We start from the raw sequence: 25,414 nt of genomic DNA on the forward strand, positions 1-25,414 counted from the left end.
GAAAACATTGCCAGTGCTGTTGGTGAAGATGGCCGGTGAGAATGAGGGTGCTGAAACTCACGGTCGTTGTCGTGGACGATCTGAAAGTTCTTGACGGAGGCTTGCGTGACACGGCCATGGAAGTTGAGCACGTAGGACTGCGTGTCATCGTTCCACACTGGCGCCTTGTTGTGTAATTCAATCAGGTTGTCCAGGGAGTGATTCTGCCATTTAGTGAGCAGACTATCCTGTTCCTGAGGGCACAACGAGAACACAGTCCTTCTCAGTCCCTAAGTGCACACTATTGGGCTGTTAAGTCGACCCAAAGTACACACTCAAGTCGCCATACATCCCCACATACTACAGTCTCCACAAGCTTTTATAAAGTAGGCATTTTAATCTCCACACTTCAAAATAAAGCACAGTCAACTACCCCCTCACAGAGTATGCACAACATCGAAGTTTCCCCAAAGCACAATTTGGCCTCCACGCACCCCAACAAAGACTCACGCATCATATTGGGTAATATCCCCACTTAGTGCGTGGCAACAGTCAGGCACCATGCAGCACAGTGTCCCAACACATGCAGTAAAAGATAAATGAGACCTGAACGGCAAGGGAACACTCACACTGGCCGGTCGCACGGCCACTCTCTCAAAGTTCATGTTCATCCCAGGGATTATGACAGTCATTTTGCGTGGCCCTTTGAATCCAAGCACGTTGGTCTCCTGCAGGGAACACAGACTCGAGCAGGTCAGCCTTCAGAGGGACTCCTCAGCTTTAAGACAGGCATCAGCGAGCAGACGCTGAACAGCCATGAGCAACATTTTAAAGGTTTGCAAAGGCGTGGACAGCTCCTGGCTCCTGGCCCTACCCCAGTCTCCCTGCCCTACTCACGTAGCAGACAGCTGCCAGCTCCTGCCGTGTGCTGCTCTCCTCCAGCAGGGCGCCGGGGGTCTTGCTGGGGTTGGAGCCGTTGTCGTACACCGTGAACTTGGTCCCCATGAGGTTGGACCTGAAAGAGAACACAAACAAATTAACCAAGGAGTCAACGGATGGCATGGGGGTGTAGGTTGGAGGCAGAGTGATGTGGGAGGACAGAAGGATGCGGCTCACCTCAGTTTCCCCACGAAGCTCTCGGCCTCACGGGACAGGTCCGTGGGGTCCACGGACATCAGGTAGTTTGATGTCTTGCTCTTCTTTCTCTTCCTGCCCGCCAGCAGAAAGATCTGAGGAAAGAAAGCGGGGTGTGTGTGTGTGTGCACAGTCTGCTTTATGGTGTGACCCCCTCCTCTAGTCCCTCTGTTCTCATGCTCTGTACCTTCCTGCCGTCCTCCTTCTCCAGGTGCATGAAGTACGTGGGGTACAGCCCGCGGTCCATGCCCTTCTTGTCCCGGGTGATGCGGCACTTAATGGTGACCCCGCGCGGGGCCGGCTGCAGCACAAACTCCTCCAGGTTGTCCACCTCAATGGCGGTCCCCTCTGTGGTTGGAGATCCTGGGGCCACATAGTCCTGCGTGGAGGTACAGTGACAAAGACATGTCTACATAGTGCCACTGTTACTTAGCATTTCAAAGTCAATGGAAGTGTTGGCTAAGCTGGTCCTCAGGAGAGGAAATGGGTGAGGAGGTGAGGGAGGCAGAGCTTACAGTGGTTGACTTGGTGCTGGAAGCCGAGGCAGGTCGGGAGCTCTCTGTGCGGGGGGAGAGGGACCCAGCCTGCTCTTCCTCTTCCTCCTGCTCATCCTCCTCCTCGTCCTCCTCATCGCTGACCTCATCATAGTTCACGCTGCCTGAGAGACCTGACATGGGGATTGAATAAAACATGGGATATTTAAGCGAAAGAGAGGACGCGCAGATAGGGGTCAGTACCATCACACCCCTGAGTGAGGAAAACTGCACAGTGCACCAGCCAGCTCACAGCAGACCGTTTCCCAAAGATCAGCAATCACCAAGTTAATCAATTTTGTCCACAGATTTGTCACAGCAGAGCAGCTATGATCATACTGCACATGATTAAATGATTAAAAAGCAAGAAAATGTTCAAGACGGCATTTATTTTCAGCAATAGTGCAGAAAGTGATTGTGAGCCCCATTTCAACCATTAGTTCAAACAAAGTGGAAAAATAGAGTTTAAATGGGATGAGATGCCAGTCAATAATATGACGCTGGTCCATTCGCTTTTTGACCTAAGATGAGATATGGCCCTTCATTCAAACCTGAAATTGACCTGCATTTGCTAGAAAAATGAACTCAACTTTTTGCAACTAGCACTAATGTGCAGCCATCTTGGAACGAGCTAGTTTGTGACATAACAAGCTTTGTTTGTCTCAGCTGCTCATCCATTACTAGACTGCTGACTTTGTGAGCTCAAAGATCACTCATGGTTTCACTACTGTGGCACTGGCCGGCTCCTCTGAAATGGCAAAGTCAGCCTGTGGGACAAGGGTGCCAGGTCAGATCACTTAATAATAATAGTAATAACAGACTTAATAAGACTAATCGCCCACTCATAGGGAAACTAGTCTTCCCTAGCCAAATCCATAGCTTCAAAGGCTTTTATTGTGCGAGATGTCGGACTCAAATCTCATTAAGTTGCAATGCAAGCAGACAGAGCCGTGAGCTATGGCTCTGGAAACCTGCCTGTACAGTACTGCAGCCTTTCTCAGACACTGCAATGAAGTGCTGCAGGTCTGACCGCTATTTCAGTAAAAAAAAATCTGAAAACAGGATTTCTAAGACATGACCAAGTGCTATTCAACAGAGCTTGAAGTTCAGCTGATAAAGAGGTTAAAAAGCAGAACATGAACCAACACCCTCGTATATCTGTATGAGCTGCGGGACAGGCCCACTGTGTTCTCATTTAGAATTCTTTGGAAATAGCAGCTGTGCTGTATCAAAAAAAGTACAGCCATTATCCATCTCTTCTGTGAATTTATCCCCTGGAGAAAAGTAGGTCTGTGACCGAGGACTGCGCCTCCCACTTCCACCTTGGACCAAATCAGATAAAGATGGGGGAGTGAGCCACCAAAAAAACAAGACCTAGAGCCAACCATCATATGTCATCAGTGACTCACAGAGTTCAGCCAATCAAGTATTTTTCTATGGGAAGCAATGTCTGTAATTAAATGAATCCATGACTGACTGATATAGCATTAGGCAGGACAAAGCTCATCACTCACTGAGCTGTCCATGTTAACCCCTCTGTCAATGTATCTACTGCAGAGATCGATGGAGGTGCATGGATACAATGCACAGAAGGCAGTCTCACCCTCCCATCACCAGTGTCACCCACCCCTAAAGGGGCAGTTTGCTACCTGACAAGAGCAGTTTCTCTCTGGCAGTCAGGGGGCATTGCATCCCCTCGGGAGAAAGGATATCCTCTTCTTTCGCCACCTCCGGAGCCAGGTCGCCCAACTGCACCACCCTTTCCTGGGCGGGGTCAGTGAGAGGGGAGGAGGGGTTTTGCCAGGCTGGAGAGTGGGAGGGGTCCCGTGCTACTGCAGATACAACCACATGCACTGAACAGCAAGAGGGACCTAAAACACCCTTACACACAGACTGCTGTATGCTCCCCTCACACGGCAACAAACATACTCCAGGGATAATAACAGTGAACATGAGACAGAAGATATTTTCTGTCCTAGGTAGCATACAGGTAAAGCTTCGTATTTTGGTCCAGTTTAATCACCAGTTGGATGAAGGTAATCCAGATACAAGGCCTCACTGCATGTCAGAGGTTAAACTAGCTATCGGCATGGGCTCACAGGAGACAGAGAAGCGGGTATCAGCAGGTCTCGTCTTTGACTCAAAGGCAGTCAATGGTGTGCAGCGCAGAAGTGCCTGGTGATAATGTTTTTGTGGCACACTGAACTACTACCAGAGTAGAATCTGCCTCCCTGTTGGGAGTGTAAAGTACCAGTGAAAACTGTTGGTCATGCAGAGAACTACATTTCAGGATTTCAGGGAGAGCAGAAGGATGCATTCCTTCTCTCCACACACAGCTCCATAATGCTTGGGACAAAGACATTTTCTCAATTTTGCTCTGTACACCATAATTTTAGATTTCTAATCAAACAATATGGCTGCTGGGTTGCTTGGTAGAAGAGCTTGCAGCACGAGAGGGCATCACAGACTGATCGAAGTGACTGTGATGTGAAAAGAAGCAGATGGTGACAGTCTCGTGTTTCAGAGGAGGACCGCAAACGGTCTTCACTCTCCCGTCATTTCTCAGCTTTTTATTTAAGGGTATTTTTGCACTTTTTGTTTCTAAACTGGTTTCACCATCTAGAAAGAACAGGACTAATTTATAAATACACCCTTTAACACACACACAGACACACACAGACACACACAGACACACACAGACACACACACACCTCGTTTCTGCAGCATCTCATGGATGTCGGTTTTGGGCTCCGGCTGTGGGTCCTTGTCCTGGCCTCCGTCAGGCTCCTCGGCTGGTGGGGACTGCTGCTGGCTCACGGACAGGACCTGGATCTTGCTGCCCAGGTCAGGGGTCTCAGACGCCATGAAAGCAGCGGGGCCATCGATACCTGCCAGGATTTATCCTGCATTACCACTTTTTTCAAAACTTTCTGGATAATTCATATTTTTCTTGCCTCACAATTTTTCATGGGCAATTGAATGTGTAGGCAACGTCAGTGCTGAAAGACCCTCTGTCAACAAAATAAACGCAGACAAATGAATATTCCCTGCCTGAGAATAGCCCTGCCATTTTGCCTGCATATGAAACCTCTGAATTTCCTGTGTTTTTGAGGACTTGTATCTCGGGCTAATGTATGTCAAAGCTGTACTGTGCTTGGCTGCAATGCACTTCTCTGATTCTGAGAGCCTCCCTTCACTTCCCTGCATTTCTGAGAGCTTCCCTGAACTTCCCTGTGCACTTGAGAGCCGTCCTGCATGTTCCAGTTCCTTTCTGTCCAGTCCATTTCCTCCTGGGCCTCTCTAACCCTACCCTGAGGATCTGCCTTTCCACAAGACCCTGGGCTGCAGGAGACCCTGCTGGATCACACACACATCACATCACCATTCATAGTCCTACAAAATGCCTTCCTCCAAGCTTAATTTTATATTCCGGTTATTCTTTGTTTACCCAACTTGAAACATAGAAGAATAACTGTAGGCCAGTGCTGCCCAACCCTGTTCCAGGAGATCTACTGTCCTGTAGGTTTGCACTCAAACCCCAACAATGCACACAACTAGAGCTTGTTGAGCTGCTACTTAGTAGAATAAGGTTTCCCAATTTAGGAACAGGGTTGGGCAGCCCTGCAGGTAGGCTCTCCTTGATCTCTCCCCTCTGGTGTTGATACCGTCCACGATGACGTCGCTGGTTATGCTGTGTCGGGACTCCACGAGAGGGGCCTGCTCTTCGGTGCGGTGGGGCCGGGACCGTCTGGCCCGGGCCTCTGGGTTGGGCTGCACCATCAGGGGCTCTCGCCTCTTTCTCCGTTGCTTCTGCTCCAACAGCGCCCTCTGCAGCAAGGACAGAGGCAGAACAGAGACAGCAGGGGGACAGATTAGTCTAGAGCACAGGTGTCAAACTCCAGTCCTGGAGGGCCGCAGTGTCTGCTGGTTTTTGGGATGTTCTTGGCACCTGTGGTCATTGATTGGCTCAAGAGTCCACACACCTTGTTCTCAAGACCTTCATTGACTGAGGAAGGAAACCCAAAAAACCTGCAGACACTGCAGCCCCCTGGGAATTCAGTTTGACACCCCTGGTCTAGAGCAAAGAGGATCTGTAGATTTCTGAAGGGGGAAAATGACCTTGTTGAGAAGAACTAGCACAGTAGTAATGAACCAATGCTTTGTGATTGCGGGACAACCCTTAGTTCAAAGTGAATGACAGACAGACAGGCCATGTCAGCTGCACTAAGCTTACCCCCCACCAAATACACAACACACACACACCCTATCAACTGACTAGGCCTGTGTAACAAAAGTTAGAGCAAGATGGAAGACGACAATCAATATTTTCCATATACACCATTGTACTTCTATACAAAAAAGACTGCAGATGTTGCAATTAAGACATGAAATGAAATGAAATATGCCCTCTTATTTTAATCCAATCCAAGCACCTGCGTGTATCTCTGCCAGCCTCCTCAGGTCTAAATGAAATCACACAATAAAACAAGAGGGAACAAAAGGAAGCCATTGCTATGGTAACAGCATGCCCATGGTGAGGTGAAGTAACTCCTGTCCTTGAGAGAGGGCTTTGTGTTTGTCCGATTCCCTTGCTGACACGGTTGTTATGGTGTCTGGTGACCGGTCGCAAAAGGGTCTAAAGCACGGACCACTAATGGCTTTACCAAAGACAGCCTTCAGGACCAGGTGACCTAGCTTCACCAGTTCCTGGCTCTGTTTGAGAGAGCAAATCAGGAAGTCGTTGACTGCGTCAGAAATGCTGCATCAGAGTTGTTTAAATGGAAGGATGGACTGGGGCATGTTTTCAGGGGGACACCCAAGAAATGTATGGGTTTCCCCAGGGTTCATGACCTCACGCAACGGCTGGTTTGAGACAGGGAAACAAAATGCCTTTTTTATTTAAATTTCAAATTTCAAATTTCTGTTGCCCATCTACAATGAAAGTGAAACCGAGGAATGAGTGGGCTTTCTACATACCTGTAAAAACACTGACGATAATCTCAGACAAATTACTAAGATTATCTTACTTTATTAGTTACTAATGGGCATAAATTTGGGCATAAATGACCAAATAAAGCTGTACTTCTCTTTTTAACCCAGATAAAGCCTACTCTCCCAATCTGATAGTAATTGGTAGGAGAAAGGAGAAACAGCTGTTCCCCACAAAGCCAATTACAGCAGGTAATAAAGCAGAAGGGAACAACTGCATCAGTGTGGCAGCATGCATAGTCAGTGGCCAGCATAGTCTACAGCTCAGCGACAATCATCAGTGAGTGCTGTCAGAAACGTGCTGAGGGCCCAGCCCAGAGCAACGCTACAAACCTGCTGGTCTATAAACCTGATAGCGTGGGTCACAGCCAAACATAAATGCCTGCTGCTATAAGAACCTGATCACTTGGATCACAGCCGAACATATACACTCGGTGAGCACTTTATTAGGCAGACCCATCCACTAGCTCATGAATGCAAATATTTATTGACAATCATGTGGCAGCAACTAAATGCATAAAAGCGTGCAGATATGGTCAAGAGGGTTCAGCTGTTTGACCGAGGAATGATTGTTGGTGCCAGACAGCGTGGTTCAAGTATCTCAGGAACTGCTGATCTCCTGTGATTTTCATGCACAAGAGTCTCAAGAGTTTGTAGAGAATAGTGCAAAAAGCATCCAATGAGCAGCAGTTCTGTGCGGAAAGATGTGTTGTCAATGAGAGGTCAGGAGAGAAGGGTCAGACTTGTCGAAGCTGACAGAAAGGTGACAGTAACGCAAATTAACCACGCATTACAACAGCTGAAAAGCATGTCTGAACACACAACGTGTCAAACCTCTTAAGTGGATAGGCTACAGCAGCAGAAGACCAATAAGCCTAAAAAAGAAGTAATAAATCCCTAATTAAGTGCTCACTGAGTATATATCCGCTACTCTAAAAACCTCATCACTTGGGCCACAGCCAAACATACTGGACATCCCAGCTACTCTAAAAACCTGGTCACTTGGACTCAACTAAGCGAAGTCCCGCTAAGAAACATTTTCTCCTACAAAATGATCCAGAGAATCCCCTGGCCCCCACCAAGCAGGCTAATGATGTGACAGACATGGCCTTGTTAGCGCTAATGAGCAAATGTTGGTGTCAGAGCGTTTGAGCTGCTGAGGACGTGCCGACATGCCTCCTCCTCACACAAACGCCAGGCGATTCCTGCAGACAAGAACAAACTACTATGATGTTACTGGACCTTTCTTGGTTCAGACAATGCTCTAAACTACGCATATCCGATTACCACCCACACTGTGTCTGGTTCCCCCGGTCAAATCAGGTGATGGATTACATAACCCAAATTAAAATGAATAAAAACAAGCCCATAATTTAGCAATGAGGGAAGGCAGATGAGGTTATATATGTGGACAGGCTAGTCGGCCATATAGGCAGCATATTACTCATCTACTACAAATAATGGACATTTATAAAACACGTATATAGCTTATAGCTCTCTTCTGCAAGATGATCACATGCTGTGTCTCCCCATTGCCATGAACAGAATCTCGGTCAAAGCAACTGCACAGCAGACAAACATCTGAACACATACATGTGCAGCTGCACATTTGAATAATCATCTAAAATTGTAATTCTTCAATTATACTAAAACAATAAGAGGAGCATTGTTAAAATACATCAATGTAATCCATTTTAATTTGTATTTTACATTTTAAATGCGCCTGACTTAAAATAGAAACTTCATGAATAAAACATGGTTAATTGGTTATTTATTACCATAGTGATGACATTCACAAGGATGACTCACATACAATGAAAAAAGAAATTACAGAGACGATCCCCCAGGACTGATAAAAATAAAGCCAAGAACAACAGCCCACATTGCACATGAATAAAGATTATTTTTGTGAGCACAAGGATGTTTAATGATGGCTAACCTAGCCTAACACTTGTGCCTACAGTCTGGAGAGTGTTCAGCACTGTGTCAAGCCTGGTGAAGCAGTAAACAAGATGCCCCACAGATATGCACACGGCGCTGTTGACTCCATGCTTCGGAGAGTTTTGTTCATCCGCCACGGACGTTCAAGCAGAATAATCTGATTATCAAAATACAAATGTAGGAATATTAATAAATTCAATGGAATATTATTTTCAGAAATGCATCCTTCATTCCATATAGCCCAATTGGTCATTATAGGGTGGGTCACTGGATATTTATCCGTTCATACAGCAGGTTGTGGGTTTTAAGGGAACTCCTGCTCATCACCCCCAATTTTACCATCTCCCTTTCCAGGATGCCCTGGGTCTCCTTTAAATGTTCCCTCCCTGACTGATCTAAAGATTCCACCCCCAGACAGCTCATGGAATGGCCAGTTCATGGAACTCTACCAATTACAGAGAAGGCCAACCAACTGACCTTGAGGTCAAAACCTGTTCCCTGAAGCCTTCAACTAACTGGTGATGGTCACAGATGAACACATTGTGGCATTGCCCACTCAAATGCAGTCTCCACAACACTGCCTACACATCTTAACCCCCCTTCAAATTATCCGATATTTTTCACAAGGATGTAAGTTTACTGGAGAGAATCATACACCAATGCAGGACCCCCTTTCTTTTGTCTGCTTCTCCATTAGTTTGAACAGCTAATAGACAGGCACACCTAAACAACAGCCAGAGACGGGTTAGCAGTAAGATTAAAGAAAGAATCAAATCAAATTAGGCTCTCTAATGAGGTTCTCTTGCAGACCCACCAAGAGTCATGAAACCGAAATGTCATGCATTCCTGATTTTTTTCCTGCTCACGGCAGCATTTGTCTGGGGGACAAAATGCATAGATGAGAATATTCAGCAATCTCACACTACGCAGCAGTGGTCTTCCTGTGTGAATTTGCTTGGGCATTCTATTCTTGTACAACTCCAGGACATGGTCTGTATATCTCTAGTTTTTGGTGGTGTGACATTGCCGCTGTTGAAGGCTAAATGACTGCGTTCCCTATGACAGCCCAGCTTCTCCTTGGCACGGATAGGGCGTTTATTCTCAGAGAGTGGGAGAGGCTCCTCTCACAAGGCCAAACAGTGTCTTGGTGATAGAATCATGTTATTGTACCACCCACCCCCCTACCCGCCCTCCCTGCACCCCCACATAAACACACTGAAAAGGGAGTACAGAACACTACTTCTGACAACAAACCTCCGCTCTTCAAACCAAGGCATTGATTGTGATATTAGCTTTTGTTTTCCAGGTGTTCCACAAACTATCCCTTTACAAGTACTCTGCTACACGTTTGCACATTACAGTAGATTGTGTACCATGTCCTACAAGAGCTAATATTCCACAGTATGCCAGAGGACAGCTTCAAACTAAAGCATCACATTGCCTCTTTAGCAATTATGGTTGCTCCATATCCCACCAATTGCAGTTTAGACTGCAGCCATAGAGCAGTCTCACTCTTAGAGAGCAGACGAGGCACCATAGAGAGGTGGCAGTATGTTCACAGCCAGCCAGCGTTCAACACAATTTATTTCCCTCATTTACAGTCACGGTCCACAGAGGTAAATCTCATCTGAGGTGTTCAGCAAAATGATCTCAATGTCACAGTCATTCTAAACAAAGGAATCCATACAAGGGCAGGAATATAAACAAGACTTTTTCTATTTGAAGTGTATGCATGGATCTCACCTGTGAAGTGAGACTGAGGTGTGAGGGAAATAAAATGAACATGTAAATGCAACATTTCCACAGATGAGCAGCACAAGGTTTATCTCGGGTTTAGTGCATAGTGATGAATGATAAAAACAAAGTGCATGCACCACAGCTGCATTAAGATAATTAGTGTTCAGCCATTCAGCCAATTAAAAAGCCTCAAAGTGATGCCAAATAACATTATGGAAGCAGTTTCATATGGTATAAAAAAAGACTGAAGTGGACTCAATATCCAGAGAACTGCTCTATGTTGATAAAACAAGCCTTACATGGGGATAATGAACACGGCACATAACACAAATAGCCCCAAGTCAATTTCCAAATCCCAGGAAGTCAGAGTCTCTGCAGAAATAAGATAACAATGGGATCACAGAGATGGGCTGGAATCTAACGCACACACAGTATAAGAGAAGCCACATAAGCAAGAAGGTATGCGCGCATGCACGCAAGCACACAAATGCACAAATATATAGCAAAACACACACAAACTCAACTCAAATATACAAAAGCAAACGTATGACTACACAAATGCAAGCTAGCATGCTAATAAACATGTGTCAAAGTGCACCCAAGTACCTCACAGAGACACAAATGAATATTGCAGACACAAGTCCGTACAGGCACCGCACACCCCCGAATGAGCAGGAGAACGGGAGAGAGGAGAGAAGAGCAGGAATTACGCACCCTCTCTGTGAACATCGTGCCGTCAGCGGACCTCAGGCTGGGAGAAGTTTCTCTGTGGAGCAGCAGTAATCTCTGCACGTTGCCGTCACCCCTCTCTCCTCTCCTCTACCCCCCCTCCGGCACACATGCTTCTCCCCTCCACACACTCTCCTTTCAAAGCTCCGCTTACGCAAAACAAAAACAGCCTCTCAACGCAAGCTGCTCTCTCCGAGTCTCTGCGTACAAGCGAGTGCCACCACAGGCTGTGTGACTGTGTGTGTGTGTGTGTGTGTGTCTGTGAGTGTGTGTGTGTGTGTGTGTGTGTCTGTGAGTGTGTGTGTCTGTGAGTGTGTGTGCCTGAGTTTGTGTGAGTGTGTGAGTCTGAGTGTGTGTGAGTGTGTGTGTCTGAGTGTGTGTGAGTGTGTGTGTCTGTGAGTGTGTGTGAGTGTGTGTGTCTGTGAGTGTGTGTGAGTGTGCGTGTCTGTGAGTGTGTGAGTGTGTGCGTGTGTGTCTGTGAGTGTGTGTGTCTGAGTGTGTGTGTCTGAGTGTGTGTGTCTGAGTGTGTGTGTCTGAGTGTGTGTGTCTGAGTGTGTGTGTTTGAGTGTGTGTGTGTGAGTGTGTGTGTGAGTGTGTGTGTGTCTGAGTTTGTGTGAGTGTGTGTGTCTGAGTGTGTGTGAGTGTGTGTGTCTGAGTGTGTGTGAGTGTGTGTGTCTGTGACTGAGTGTGTGTGTCTGTGAGTTTGTGTGTGTGTGTGCGTGTCTGTCTGTGAGTGAGTGAGTGTGTGCGAGTGTGTGCGAGTGAGAGAGTGAGTGAGTGAGTGAGTGAGTGTAGCGGAGGGTGAGGGCACTGTTAGTGAATGTGCAATCAACAGCAGTCTAGCCCTAGCTCCAGAGAGAGAGGAAGAAAGAGACGGAGAAAGAGAGAACAATGATGGAGGTGAGAAAGAAGAAAGAAAACGAGAGCGATGGAGGGAGATATAAAGATGAAGCAGACAGGGAGCAGGCAGCACCATTAACTGAACTTCACACAGGGGAGAGCAACTCAGCCCTCCAATAAAGCAGTCTTCCACAGCTGTCTGGAACTGGGGAAGGAAATCTCTGAATATAACACAGGGCTTTAACCGACTGGCTTGCTTTTCAGCAGTAGCCCTCGGTCTGCTTATGGTCTCTTGCGCTCGAGTGCGTCGGTTACATAAGCAGGCGGCGAGAGCAACGCGGCTCTGTGATGCGAGAGAACAGCGACCTTATGAAGGAGCGGCTGATCTACAGCCAGAGCCCCGTCCAATTTCACAGCCCACTTCCTCAGCTCTTTAGACAAGAGCGCAGCATCCCAGCGCAAAATGTTCACCTGCGCGCTGGCTCATCCAACATCATTTCCTTTCATGCTGTCCAGTTAGTCAGACTGAGGGTTTGTAACAGTGAAAAACTCTCATGCCATTCTCATGTTCAGGAAAAATACATTTGTGCCACAGGGTGAGTGACAGCACCCTCTACAGGCCCCAGACAGACAGGCAGAGACATACACACAGACCCTAAAATGGCCAGTAACACAAAATAATCAGTGACTCCATGCCCCAATAACCTCATACGCTGCACAGCAGTGAGTGTGTGTGTGTGTGTGTGTGTGTGTGTGTGTGTGTGTGTGAGTGAGTGAGTGAGTGAGTGAGTGAGTGAGTGAGTCGATGGGATCTTACCTGTTTATCCAGCTTCTGTTGTCGGAGGCTGGTGCCGTCATCATCCAGGGCGCTGTAGGGAGAGAAGGGGAGGCTGATTATTACACCTGCACTCAATCCTGGAGCTCCATTACTCATCAGAGAGGAAGAAGACCTCAATCTGAGAGCTGCTCCTCTCCGCCAAGGGAATTAACACAGCAGCTCCCGTTCCAAAGCATTTCTTTCTTCAGTACAAGATAGTAGGGAATCGCTTAAGATGATCAATTCCCATTATTGCCATTGTGGGCAGCTCAGCTGAATCATATCCACACTGGAACGTGAGCATTTCAGAGTGTTCAGTCCTCAGTGTTGGGGCCATACTATGGCACAGCCTCTATTGGTAACTTTTTTTTCCAGCTGCAGTATCACCCCAGTATCAGAAACCAGTTAACTCCAGGTCAGAATCTAGGCAAGGAAGAGAGCAGGCATCAGTCCTGGTTTCAGGTATGTGAATTGGATCAAAGCGCTGCCGCAATCCAAGCCTGAAACGGGAACGCATTACCATAAACCTCCACCAGGGGGGCCCTCTCTGCAGCTAAGCACGCCACAGGTGGTGATGTCGTGAACAAGAGCCACCCTCTATGGGAGCATCTCGCCAAAGGAGTGTGTGTAATTCCAGCAACCAGCGTCAGGCTGTGCCCTGCTGTGCTAGTAACATGTCTGGCTTTATCAGGACTGCATCTTTAACCTGTATCAAAGCAGAGAAAAGGCTGACGTGGGCAAAAACTGACTGCTCAAAACATCCCACATTATTCCATCCATAAAGCACTGTTCTTATGTTTCATACACGCTGGCGGTTCAGTTAACAACTGAAATGGCAAACGACTCTGACGACGGTGTGTGTAAACCCGCTGACGTAACTGTCTGGGGTCTTCACGGCTCACCTGGACGAGAGGACAGGCACTGGTTGCTAAGCTACAGAGAGGACAGAGCCCGTTCAGAGACAGACTGGGGCCAGTCTAAAGAGGGCTGCAGTGGCCCTGCTTCTCTTTCCTCCCACCCTCTTTCATCCTCTCCTCCCCCCTCCGCCTCCATCACACTCTCTTTCGCTCTCCCTGCCTCTCCCTCTCTACTTAGTCTCTTCCCTGCCTCCCCCACTCCCTCACTCCTCTCTGCCTCTCCACACCCTCTCTCAATCTCAGTATGAATCATCTCCAAACTGTTGTAGTCAGACTATTGTCAGCAGCCAGACCACTGTATGTGCAGTAGAAGAAGATACGCAGTGTATGGTTAGTAAGTACTGAAGCTAAGCATGGTTAGATTTGGTTTGTTCATGGATGACAGACCTTGGGAAAACTAAGTTGTTCTCTTTTGGATGACACATTATACCCAGCAGCCAAACTGCAGCCATTACCAACCCTATGGCACTCAACAAACACTTGATTGCCCTGGTGTCCTGGCAAAATTCCCAAATTGCATTCTTAACATGGCCACCTAATCATCCCCCATTTGAATTGCCTCTATAATTTCCTCTCCATCTCAGCGGAGTGTGCTGCTGGCTCAAAATGGCTGACATGCAACACCCATGTGGATGCTACATATTGGTGGTGCTTGAAGTTCCCTCATTCACTGTGAAGCACTTTCAGCTTATTGGATGGCATACACCAACTGTAATCCACGATCAGAGCATCTACATCAGTATGGTAATGACATGTAGCTGTGTAGCTCAATGACTGCAGGAAAACACAAAAAAATATGATCAAGATTGGACTTCAAAGTAAGGCCAAATATAGCAGATATTGCAATGCCTACAGTGGTGTGAAAAAGTGTTTGCCCCCTTCCTGATTTTTTTTTTTTTTTTTTTTGCATGTTTGTCACACTTAAATGTTTCAGATCAAACAAATTTAAATATTAGTCAAAGACAACACAAGTAAACACAAAATGCAGGTAAATGAAGGTTTTTATTATTAAGGGAGAAAGAAAATCCAAACCTACATGGCCCTGTGTGAAAAAGTGATCGCCCCCCCCCCTGTTAAAACATAACTTAACTGTGGTTTATCAAACCTGAGTTCAATTTCTCTAGCCACACCCAGGCCTGATTACTGCCACACCTGTTCTCAATCAAGAAATCACTTAAATAGGACCTGCCTGACAAAGTGAAGTAGACCAAATGATCCTCAAAAGCCAGACATCATGCCGAGATCGAAAGAAATTCAGGAACAAATGAGAAAGAAAGTAATTGAGATCTATCAGTCTGGAAAAGGTTATAAAGCCATTTCTAAAGCTTTGGGACTCCAGCGAACCACAGTGAGAGCCATTATCCACAAATGGCGAAAACATGAAACAGTGGTGAACCTTCCCAGGAGTGGCCGGCCGACCAAAATTACCCCAAGAGCGCAGCGACGACTCATCCAAGAGGTCACAAAAGACCCCACAACAACATCCAAAGAACTGCAGGCCTCACTTGCCTCAGTTAAGGTCAGTGTTCATGACTCCACCATAAGAAAGAGACTGGGCAAAAATGGCCTGCATGGCAGAGTTCCAAGACGAAAACCACTGCTGAACAAAAAGAACATTAAGGCTCGTCTCAATTTTTCCAGAAAACATCTTGATGTTCCCCAAGACTTTTAGGAAAATACTCTGTGGTCTGACGAAACATTTAAGTGTGACAAACATGCAAAAAAATAAGAAATCAGGAAGGGGGCATTTTCACACCACTGTATATATGTATATGGGTGGTTAGAGTTTCTCAGAAACTGCTGATTTTCTCTACAGGTTGCAAAGAATGGTGCAAAAATACCACAAAAAAAGCAGTAGTTCTACAGACAGAAAAGCCTTGTCACTGAGAGACTTCAGGAGAGAATGGCCAGACTGATAAAAGCTGACAGGAAGTAAATAACCACCAACAGAGGTATGTAGAAGGGCATCTCTGAACACACAATGCAACTAAGTGGATAGGCTACAGCAGTACAAATCTAAAAAATAAGTCTAATAAATACCTAATAGTACTCAGTATATATTTTAAATCAGTGCTGTGAAATATATTCATCATAGTATTTTCCAAATTTCAGAATATTTACAATATATCGCAGTTTATTTCATTTCTGTATGGGTAAGCTACTGGGACAATCATCCTTCGCATCTTTGTTTGCATTTGTTCACCTCTCTGTGTTCATTAGCCCGCTCTGTTACACCACACAGCACAGCAGGACGTCACCACATCACCCAGGGAATAGCAGCTCCCATCCAGGATCATCAGGCAACAAACACACTCTCTGAAGACTGCCGCCATACCAGCACCTAGCTACCACCACCATGAGCACAGCACCTTGTCAAAAACAATACACCGGAATACGTAATGACAAGAAAGAGCCACTCAACCCGCCTCGGCTCGCAATTTATCGACAACCTAGCCTAGATGGGCAGAATGACATTCTCTCATTCTTGTACAAAACATCTGGTCAAAGGTTGCAATCTCACTAGAAGCAGTGATACATTCGAGTGGAGAAGGCCACAGAGGGCTTATTAAGGAGTAGACAAAAATAGTGATAATTAGACCTTCGGGAAGTTCATTATACTGCCTGTGAGGAGTGGAGGGGCAAAGGTGCCATCTTGTAGCACACCCAACGTCTGAAGGCCAGATGATACACTCACACGTGCAAGCCAGGTGGGTCAGCCTGTTCTCAACAAACAGAAGGAACTCACAGGATGTTGACCTCGGCTGGCTAGTCATTACATTTCCCAATTCCCCACAGACCGAGTAAAGTCACAGTGGGGAAAAAAGCGCTTCAGCAGAGCAGAGATTTCACCAGACCGTCTCCATGTACACACGTGGACAAAATTGTTGGTACCCCTCTGTTAATGAAAGAAAAACCCACAATGGTCACTGAAATAACTTGAAACTGACAAAAGTAATAATAAATAGAAATTTACTGAAAATGAACCAATGAAAATCAGACATTGCTTTTGAATTGTGGTTCAACAATCATTTTAAAAAACAAACTAATGAAACAGGCCTGGACAAAAATGATGGTACCCTTAACTTAATATTTTTTTGCACAACCTTTTGAGGCAATCACTGCAATCAAACGATTTCTGTAACTGTAAACATAAACATAAACAAGCCTCCTCCATGTTTCACAGTAGGGACAGTGTTCTTTTCTTGGTATGCTTCATTTTTGCATCTGTGAACATTGAGTTGATGTGCCTTGCCAAAAAGCTCCAGTTTTGTCTCATCTGTCACATTCTCCCAGAAGCTTTGTGGCTTGTCAATATGCATTTTGGCAAATTCCAGTCTTGCTTTTTTATAACAGTGGTGTCCTCCTTGGTCGTCTCCCATGAAGTCCACTTTGGCTGAAACAACGACGGATGGTGCGATCTGACACTGATGTACCTTGACCTTGGAGTTCAACTTTAATTTGTTTGGAGGTTGTTCTGGGCTCTTTGGTTACCATTCGTCCAGGGAGGTTGGCTACAGTCCCGTGGACCTTAAACTTCTGAATAATATGTGCAACTGTAGTCACAGGAACATCAAGCTGCTTGGAGATGGTCTTGTCTATAATTGTCTTTCTAATCTCCTCAGACAACTCTCTCCTTCGCTTTCTGTGGTCCATGTTCAGTGTGGTACACACCATGTCACCAAACAGCACAGTGACTACTTGTCACCCTTTAAATAGGCAGACTGACTGATTACAAGTTTGAAGACACCTATGATGCTAATTAGAGGACACACCTTAGTTTAACATGTCCCTATGGTCAAATAATTTAATCTTTTCTAGGGGTACCATCATTTTTGTCCAGGCCTGCTTCATTAGTTTGTTTTTTAAAGTGATTCTGTTGAACCACAATTCAAAAGCAATGTCTGATTTTCATTGGTTCATTTTCAGTAAAAAAAAATGTATTATTACTTTTGTCAGTTATTTCAGTGACCATTGTGGGTTTTTCTTTCATTAACAGAGGGGTACCAACAATTTTGTCCATGTGTGTATGTCAGATGTGTGACCTGAGAAACGAGGTTGGAAGTGACGCTCGTCTAAAGCAAATTAGATTGCGGCTTGCAATCAAAGCATGCTCGTTAGGTAATATTAGTTGATGGCAGGGCAATAAATGTCGGTTAAACCAAATAAAGACAGATTTATAGACCGTTTCAACCCTGTCGCCAGGCCAGCAGGAACACAATTGGAAGCGTACTTTATGTAGTCACTGCTACCGTACACCTCTCTCCCAGGTATGAAGAGACACCATGAATCAGTCCAGCTTTCACTATCCTCTCCTAGGCCACAAAGAACTGGAGCGTGTGCTGCTCAGAATTCACACTTGGTCTGTAATGCCACTTACTGTAAGAGCTGCAAAATCCAGGAGTAAGAAGCTTAACAAAAATAAGTCAGTGAAGAGCAGTGCAGGCGAGAATGAGGACTGAGGAAGAGGAGCACTGGGGGGGGCAGAGGGGAAGAGCGCTGGGCGGGGGAAGCAGGTGGGTGGAGGAGGGTGCTGCTCACCTGGCGGATGAGGTCGAGGAGAAGCTGGCAGAGCTCGAGGGTCTTCAGAGTTTCCAACACGAACACACACAGCACAGACAACACAAACGCACAGACAACACAGCACAAAACAACAGCAGGTTAGCATGGGATGTGGAGAAGGTTGAAGCGGCTAACTGCCAAGTCGGATTTCCTACATTCAAACTGGGATAAAAACAGGGGATACAACCAGCACTACAGAGAAAACGAAACAAATGGCTAAGTTAAAATGCTATGTTAAAGCTAGGTTAAAATACCATACAAAATACAGGCTATGAATGTCAATTACAGAGAAACTGACAGTTACTGACCAATAACTGTGCTGGGCAGAAGAATAATGTGAGCTCACAGCAAGATATTGAAATTGAAGCAGCAGTCTACTGACAACTAGGTGACTGGACCACCCAGCTCACAATGAATTGCTTCTATTACTCTTAATGAACAATTTAAAATGTCTTCCTATTGTACAAAGTTGCCCTCGGAAACTGGCTCCCCTTGGAAAACCTGCCGATTTTAGATCAATCCTGACACAGTTACAGAGAGTGGGAAATACATTTCCTGCTTTTTTTAGGGGGTGAAATGTGACTTTCCCATTGAACGCTCAACTTGTTTTCTTTAGCCATAATAAAGATAATCTATAATAAAGAACTGGAAAAAGCATAATGACGTCACTCTGGTTCATGCCCTGTTCAGTTGGCCGGTCACTGATCAGTCATTGTGATGTGAGGTTGGTATGTTTAAGGTTCTACTGTAGTTGATCCACTGTGCGGCCCACAGAACTTTGGAGCAGCCAGTGCTGGTGCCTTGTGATGGTCCAACCATGGAGAATGATAGTAATTATACAGGCTGTTTCCCACAAAGCACAGAAACCTCCCTAAACCATGTAATTGGACACACAGCATGAATGTTTCATTACTCTGACAGGTAGGGTGACAACGCAAGATCCTGGGTGATAGCTCTAGGGTCACCATGGGGACCAACCGCTATCAGCTCTGTGACGCCTGAGTCATTGATTAAAGGCTACTCTGCATTATGGCCCTTGTCCGAGAGTGTAACCGACACGAGAAATGGCACTGCATGCAAATATTTACAGACTGAAAAACAGCACACTGCCAGCCAGTTATAGCAGCCCTGTTTTGCAACAACCTGTAATAGAGACAGATTCCTATGTTGCACATTAAGTTAATCGTTTGGATATTCAGTGATTCAGCAGTTCAGACACCACAGGCTGAGAGCTCCCGAAATGCAAACTAGGCATCTGCCAAATGTCAAAAGTTTAATGAAACCATACACTTAACCCCACCATTTATTTGTCAAAACCATGGAGAGCATGTTATTAGCCAATATAAAAGGAATGTTGTTAAATGACAACTTCAAAACAGAATGAGTCACACATGAATTGACAATGAAAGCAATCTCATTTACATTCCAGTCAGTTATTTTCCAAATGAATAAAGTTAATTAAAGTTTAAATCCAATGGGGACAACAAATGGCTTCAGCAAGAGCTAAACACCACAGATAGCAGGAGAGTGCGCCGTAGGAAATTCAGAAGAGGATTATTTAAAACATGCTGGTGACATCACAGAGATTAGAAAGCTTATGTTCCCTAGAGAAATTAGCAGTGACAGGCAAAGGAAATGAGGTGAAAAGTTCTGTTGAAAACAATGAAGTACTGAACGCAGGACAGAGTGAATCCAGATCAGTAAGACAAAGCACAACCAAGATGAATAAAATGCAGTCGAGGATCAAAACTGCAGAGCAGCAGAATCCTTTGTGCACTTCATCTGACCATCTATTTAAGCAATATGCTCTAAAGAGGACCAGGTGTCTGAAATAAAACTCCAGTGTTGTGTGAATTACATTCAGATTTATTAGCACAGTCAAGCAGAAAATCCTGAAGCCTGTTGTCCCGAACAGCAGAAATCCATCTTAGTTACTGTGTCCCATAGCTGACAGCCATTCTGAGAAAATCAATGCATTTCAGTTAATCAAACTAGTGCAAAGAAACCCTGGTGCTTTTTGTGTCTGCAGTTGACTTAATACCAAGCAAAAGCCTCCCCAGTTACTGTATGCAAACCCAGCACAATCAACGCACTAGCAGGGACAGCTGCAGTGTGAGCCCTCTCCCAACCGGAGCTGCACTGTGAACTGGGGCCCTGAACAAATAACACCGCGCAAGTGAAGTGAGGAAGAGATAAAGAAGGACAGAAGAACCGGACCGGTGCTGGAACAGACAGAGCGACAGGCAGGTTGGAAAGTGCTCTGGGAGCAGACTGAAGCAGAAGGACGGACAGGAAACAAGAGCGCTGCCACAGCGAGCCGCAGACAGGAAACAGCAGCGCGGCTAGCTCTGCGCTAACGTCGCGTCGTCACGAGTGTACCTGTAGGACCAGCGGCTGTACACGGGCTGAGCGCCGGTCTTTAAGGTGTCCATAACGCAGGCGGGCGGTAGACCGGCAGAGGCTCTTTTGAGCAGGAGCTCTGTGGCAGCAGAGAGGGACCCAGGAGCCAGGGCTGGGGCAGAACGCCCCGGGGACTAGGGCCCGCAGCACCACCGGGGAGGTGCAGCCCAAGTCTCCACGGTAACATTCAATGCACGCACAAATGTAACGCATGCAAACAGACTCTGCCCTACTTTAAGATACACCGCTTAAGGCTGGACAACATACTGTATGGTATGTACACAGCACCAGCTCAACAACTTCCCTTTACCAGCAATTTCCTGCCCACCTCTCCCCCATCGCTCTCTCCACTTCCTTTGGTCTTCTCTCAAATGCACAGAAGTATGTGTTGCATAAATATTGGGCCAGTTTCAAACATACAGATTAAGCCCAGTCCTAGACTCGTAGGTCTATATATTGTCACTTGCTAAAAGTAACATCACACACAATTTGTAAGTCCTCTGTTACCATATAATTTGTAACGCACGCATGCACGCACACACTCACTAGGGATGAAGCCGATCCCCTTGAGAAAGTACTAATCGCAATCTACCGTGTCTTCTTACTGTGGTCAATGGGGCCGTCTACAGTGTACACAGATCAGCTCATCGTAGGTCAACCCAGTCAGATCCACCATGATTGTGGCGCAGAATTATGATGTGAAACCCACAGCTGTGGGGAAGGGACTGTGGCAGGAAATGTCCCTGAGGGTGGAAGAGGGTCCACCATCACTGGCATTCCAGAGCCGGGGACTTCACCCGCTGTACTCCAGCAGGGTTTCGGGTGGCAGCATTTCAGCTGGCCACACGGAGAAGCAACACTTAATGACAGCAGCAGCGCCACAAGGCTTCTGGCCTGCAATGAGAAGCCTTGCTTCATTCCATTTCCCCTGCTTCAAGAACCCCCTACCAGGGTGCCTGCAGCCTCTGACTCAGGGCCAGGGAAGCATTAACCGCAGTCCACCACATGAGGAAACCAGAAGCCTCCATTCCATTTTGGACGGTTTGTGCATATTGTTGCACAAAGGCACATTCCCAGCCAGCTCTTGCTGCTGTACTGCCAGAATATGAATGTCCCACTTTCTGTATCTCAATCATTCTGTCAAGATCCGGCATCCACACCCATACCAGTGGAGGTCTTTGACGCCACTAAGCCAACACTCCAATTACAGGAAGCCAAAAAAAGAGGGCTAAAAAGGGCGGCCAATGGGATCATCTTCTCGTTGCTAAGAGATCAGGACTCCTGAGTGTTCCTATGTGCGTCTGCGGGAGTGAGGGAGTTTGGCAGGGTCGCCCCAGTCATAAGACAACAGTCTGGGGTACATCTCACCTGAGGGTAATTACAGACTGTCAAAACAAATGGAGCCAGTATAAATGGCTCTACTGATAGCACTGTGTCCCAGTAGATATACCCTCATTAACACTGCGCACTTTAATGATGTTCCCATGCCCAAGCAGACTTTTTCTTACAAAATTATAGCAACTTGTTTTAATAATACAACTTCCCCATGAGAAACTCTTTAAGGACAAGTACAGTACATTCACGCACACAGAAAACACAGAGACATCATTTCCAGGACAGTAAAAGCAGTTGAAATCCCTTCTCGACAGCACATGGGGACATCCAGTATTTCGCATTGTGACATTTTTGTCCACGCAGCTGAATGTAAATAGCCAACAGCGCTGTTACCGGAGAAGCACTGTGCAACATTCTGCAGAAATAAACCACGGTGACGTGGCTGTTACTTTATGGCTGACTAACAGGGGAACATGCCGGTAACGTAATAGAACAGTAGAAACTCAGCTTGGGCCTCTGAGCAGAGGCAAAAGCTCAGGGTAAAAAACAAAACAAAAGCAACACCCTCTCATGCCCTCCTCCTCTTTACCCTTCTCTAAATTCTTCCCTCCCTCTACCCCTTTCAAACTCACTCTCACATCCTCTGAGTTATCCTCAACCCACCTTTCCTTCCCTGTCTCTCTCCCACACACACAAACCACAGTCGTGTTGGCAAAGCAGTGACGCAAACCATAAAGGGTACAAAAATGCTTCCCTTGGGAGGACCTCATACATCCTCTCCTGTCTCACAGTGATCACTCAGCCCTCTCTCTCCCTCTCTCCCTCTCATTCCCTCTCCCTCGTGCCAATTACTTTCCCCTCACAGGAGAAACTGGGTACAGATTCTACTGTTTCAAGGTTCCTTCACATTCACTTCAGTCCAGGATCTAAAGACAGGATGTTTAAATGCACATAAAGGTTGTATCACTTGATGCAGGGAGTGCCACATATAGCATGACCGGGCACAGTACCTCGAGAAAGAGAATACAGTAAATGAGAGGCTTATCTGCCGGCCAACATTGCCTTTCGGACCAAAAGGATTACTTCTAACCTTACAACCGAAACTCGATACAAAACAAACCAGTCTATACAGCAGGAAAAACACACTCTTCGGGGATAGGCATTATTAAAACCCAAGCAGTGATAAACAGTAAACAAACCCCCCGAAACAAAGGTAGAGAGGAAACAAATTACAAATAAAAATGAAAAACATAAAAAAAGGAGGGTGTTGACGCTAACAGAGTACAGAGGATAAACATAGAGGCTGAAGAACTCTCTCAGCTCTAGTACATTTTAACTAGCCTCTCTCAAAGGACAGGAAACACTCACATATGCTGGATATGCAGGACTCTTCAACTACAGCATAACCACAGAGATGGAAACACTCCAGGAAAGGTGATTATTTCTTAACAGGTTCTCATCCTGTAGTTGTAGGCCTAAATCTCAGTTTCATTTAAAGACCAATAAAAAAAAAATAGCAAGTATAATTTCACAGAACATGAACTTGGCCGCTTGTGAATTTATATAATCCATGCTAGAGTTCCAGTTCATGGTGATCCTCCAACACGGAAGAGTGGGCGAGTTGTAATTATTGTACGCAACCAGTAGAATAACCTATCTGTAGTTGACAACTGTTAGCAAAGGAATGCAATCAGTCTTGTTCTTGCAGTTATAGCATGAGTCTGTGGCACGGAGAAAATCTGACTGCCCAAGTTTCTGAACCAGTGCAACTTCAGAATGCATGACAAGAAAGCAAAGAAACGTGAAGATAAATGCACGTTCACTTCAAGCACAAGGAAGTAGCAGCTGTGCACTTCCCGTTTGAGGTGCTGGCATCGTTATGTTATGGTCATAAATTCTCAGGTTTCATAAATACTGTCCACAACAATTTTAACATTGCAGCAAGGGAAAGGCAATAGATTTTAGGAAGAGACCAAGTAATCAGGTCAATCAGCATTGAACTTGGGCCAAAGGGCAAGTCTGATTGATCATGTATATTCATGCTAAGAGGGGCTGCTGGGCAGTTCATCCTCTTAAGGATTGGCTCAAGTGACACCCGGGGACAGGAGAGTTTTAGTCAGCTGGAAGTAGCCTACAGCATCTCACGAGGGGCCGCTGTTGGCCCACTGGGAGCCTGAAATTCCAGTGTTGCCTGTGTGTCTGACGCGTCTTCCTCCGACTCATGTCTGTGCATGCATACTGAGGAATGATGAGAAGAGGCAGCCAGCATAGAACAGAGGACAGCGCATGCTTGCCTGCACTTCCCTGAGTCAATACAGGGCGCTGCAGTAAGGATTACAGATAAATGACTGCGGACAGAATGGGGGTAAAGAAACATTTAAAAACAGTATTTTACTGTCCATGAAAGACAGCCTGAGACCTATGTAAAAAAATAAAAATAATAATAATAATTATGAATCACCCATTGCTGTTCATTTCCCTGCCACAACAGAATGAGGGAATGCAGATATCTTTGCAGCAAGTTATTATGGTTTTTGAAAGAGAAGTTCTCGTTTCATACAGTTCTTAAATGAGAAAAGGCAGGACTTGGTTCAAATTCCACTTGGGCTCAAACATTCCATCCTGAAATATTTCATAGAATATTCAAACTGCCAACAGCACATAACGCAGTCCAGATCGCCATGCCAGGCGATGCTCCCTGGACATCCAACCAGCTCAGCACACAGGGTCCTCCAGGCCATTTCCCTGTACCTACCCTGCTTCAGCTCTGAACCACCAGTTAGCAGACGTGGAGGAGAAGGCTTTTCTGGTGCTTTTGTTTATGGTCTCCTTCCTAAGCTGGCCTCATGTGCGCCTCGTCGGCCGGACAGTAATCCAGAGGCCGTGCCTCCTGCCTCACTTCAGCACTTCAAAGCCACGCTGGACTATGCTTACGTGCTTTGCAGTGTGAGTCATCCTCACAGCATTACACAGTCACCGCCGAGTGCTTCTCCGTGACTTTGAAAGGCAGGCGGAAGTGAAAGAGAGGGAGGCAGGGAGGAAGAAAGAAGAGCCACACAGACAGACGGACAGAAAGTGGGAATGAGTGAGAGAAAGCAGCAAAGGGGAAGGAGAAAAGTGACTAGGAGGAGAAAGAGGAAGACTGAGAGGCAGAGAGAAGGAGACCGTCAGGAAAGAGAGGACAGAGAGGGAGGGAGGGAGAGAGAGAGCAGGAAAAAAATGAAGATTTGGCATTCCCACGCAAATCTGGAACATCAATTTCATAAACTTTGTACAATCATGCACGTATATGCCCCCTGCTGTCGTCTCAGGAGACTGACAGTCCATGGCTCACCTCCAAAACACGCGCCCGTCTGCCGCTGTTTCTCATCACACTGCAGTCCCAATCTTCGCACACACAGAACGAGTGCAGAGGAAGCCCCTTCAGTGCCTGCTCAGACAGCAACCCGCTGGAGCCCGGACGGCCAACAGGAGTCGCTCAACATTTCTATCCCTACAACAAA

General features: G+C 46.2%; 1 protein-coding gene across 9 annotated transcripts in view; it reads right to left on the reverse strand.

Annotated features, from left to right (window-relative positions):
- Positions 1 to 25,414, reverse strand: part of tulp3 (TUB like protein 3) — a 34,515-nt gene that overhangs the window by 2,718 nt on the left and 6,383 nt on the right. For 4 of the 9 annotated variants that reach the window (XM_061252714.1, XM_061252719.1, XM_061252717.1 and 1 more), the window contains exons 2-12: positions 18,156 to 18,197; positions 12,700 to 12,751; positions 5,312 to 5,474; positions 4,358 to 4,534; positions 3,296 to 3,478; positions 1,629 to 1,780; positions 1,301 to 1,492; positions 1,096 to 1,208; positions 877 to 994; positions 609 to 707; positions 62 to 233 (exon numbers count right to left, since the gene is read on the reverse strand). In XM_061252714.1, coding sequence (XP_061108698.1) covers positions 62 to 233; positions 609 to 707; positions 877 to 994; positions 1,096 to 1,208; positions 1,301 to 1,492; positions 1,629 to 1,780; positions 3,296 to 3,478; positions 4,358 to 4,534; positions 5,312 to 5,474; positions 12,700 to 12,751; positions 18,156 to 18,197 — 1,463 coding nt within the window. Of the gene's footprint in view, positions 1 to 61; positions 234 to 608; positions 708 to 876; positions 995 to 1,095; positions 1,209 to 1,300; positions 1,493 to 1,628; positions 1,781 to 3,295; positions 3,479 to 4,357; positions 4,535 to 5,311; positions 5,475 to 11,027; positions 11,208 to 12,699; positions 12,752 to 18,155; positions 18,198 to 20,555; positions 22,713 to 23,279; positions 23,567 to 25,414 lie in introns of those variants that run through there. The other 5 variants (XM_061252718.1, XM_061252713.1, XM_061252711.1 and 2 more) reach the window with 5 other exon arrangements.

This window comes from Conger conger, chromosome 8, assembly GCF_963514075.1.
Source record: "Conger conger chromosome 8, fConCon1.1, whole genome shotgun sequence".
NCBI classification, from domain to species: Eukaryota; Metazoa; Chordata; class Actinopteri; order Anguilliformes; family Congridae; genus Conger; species Conger conger.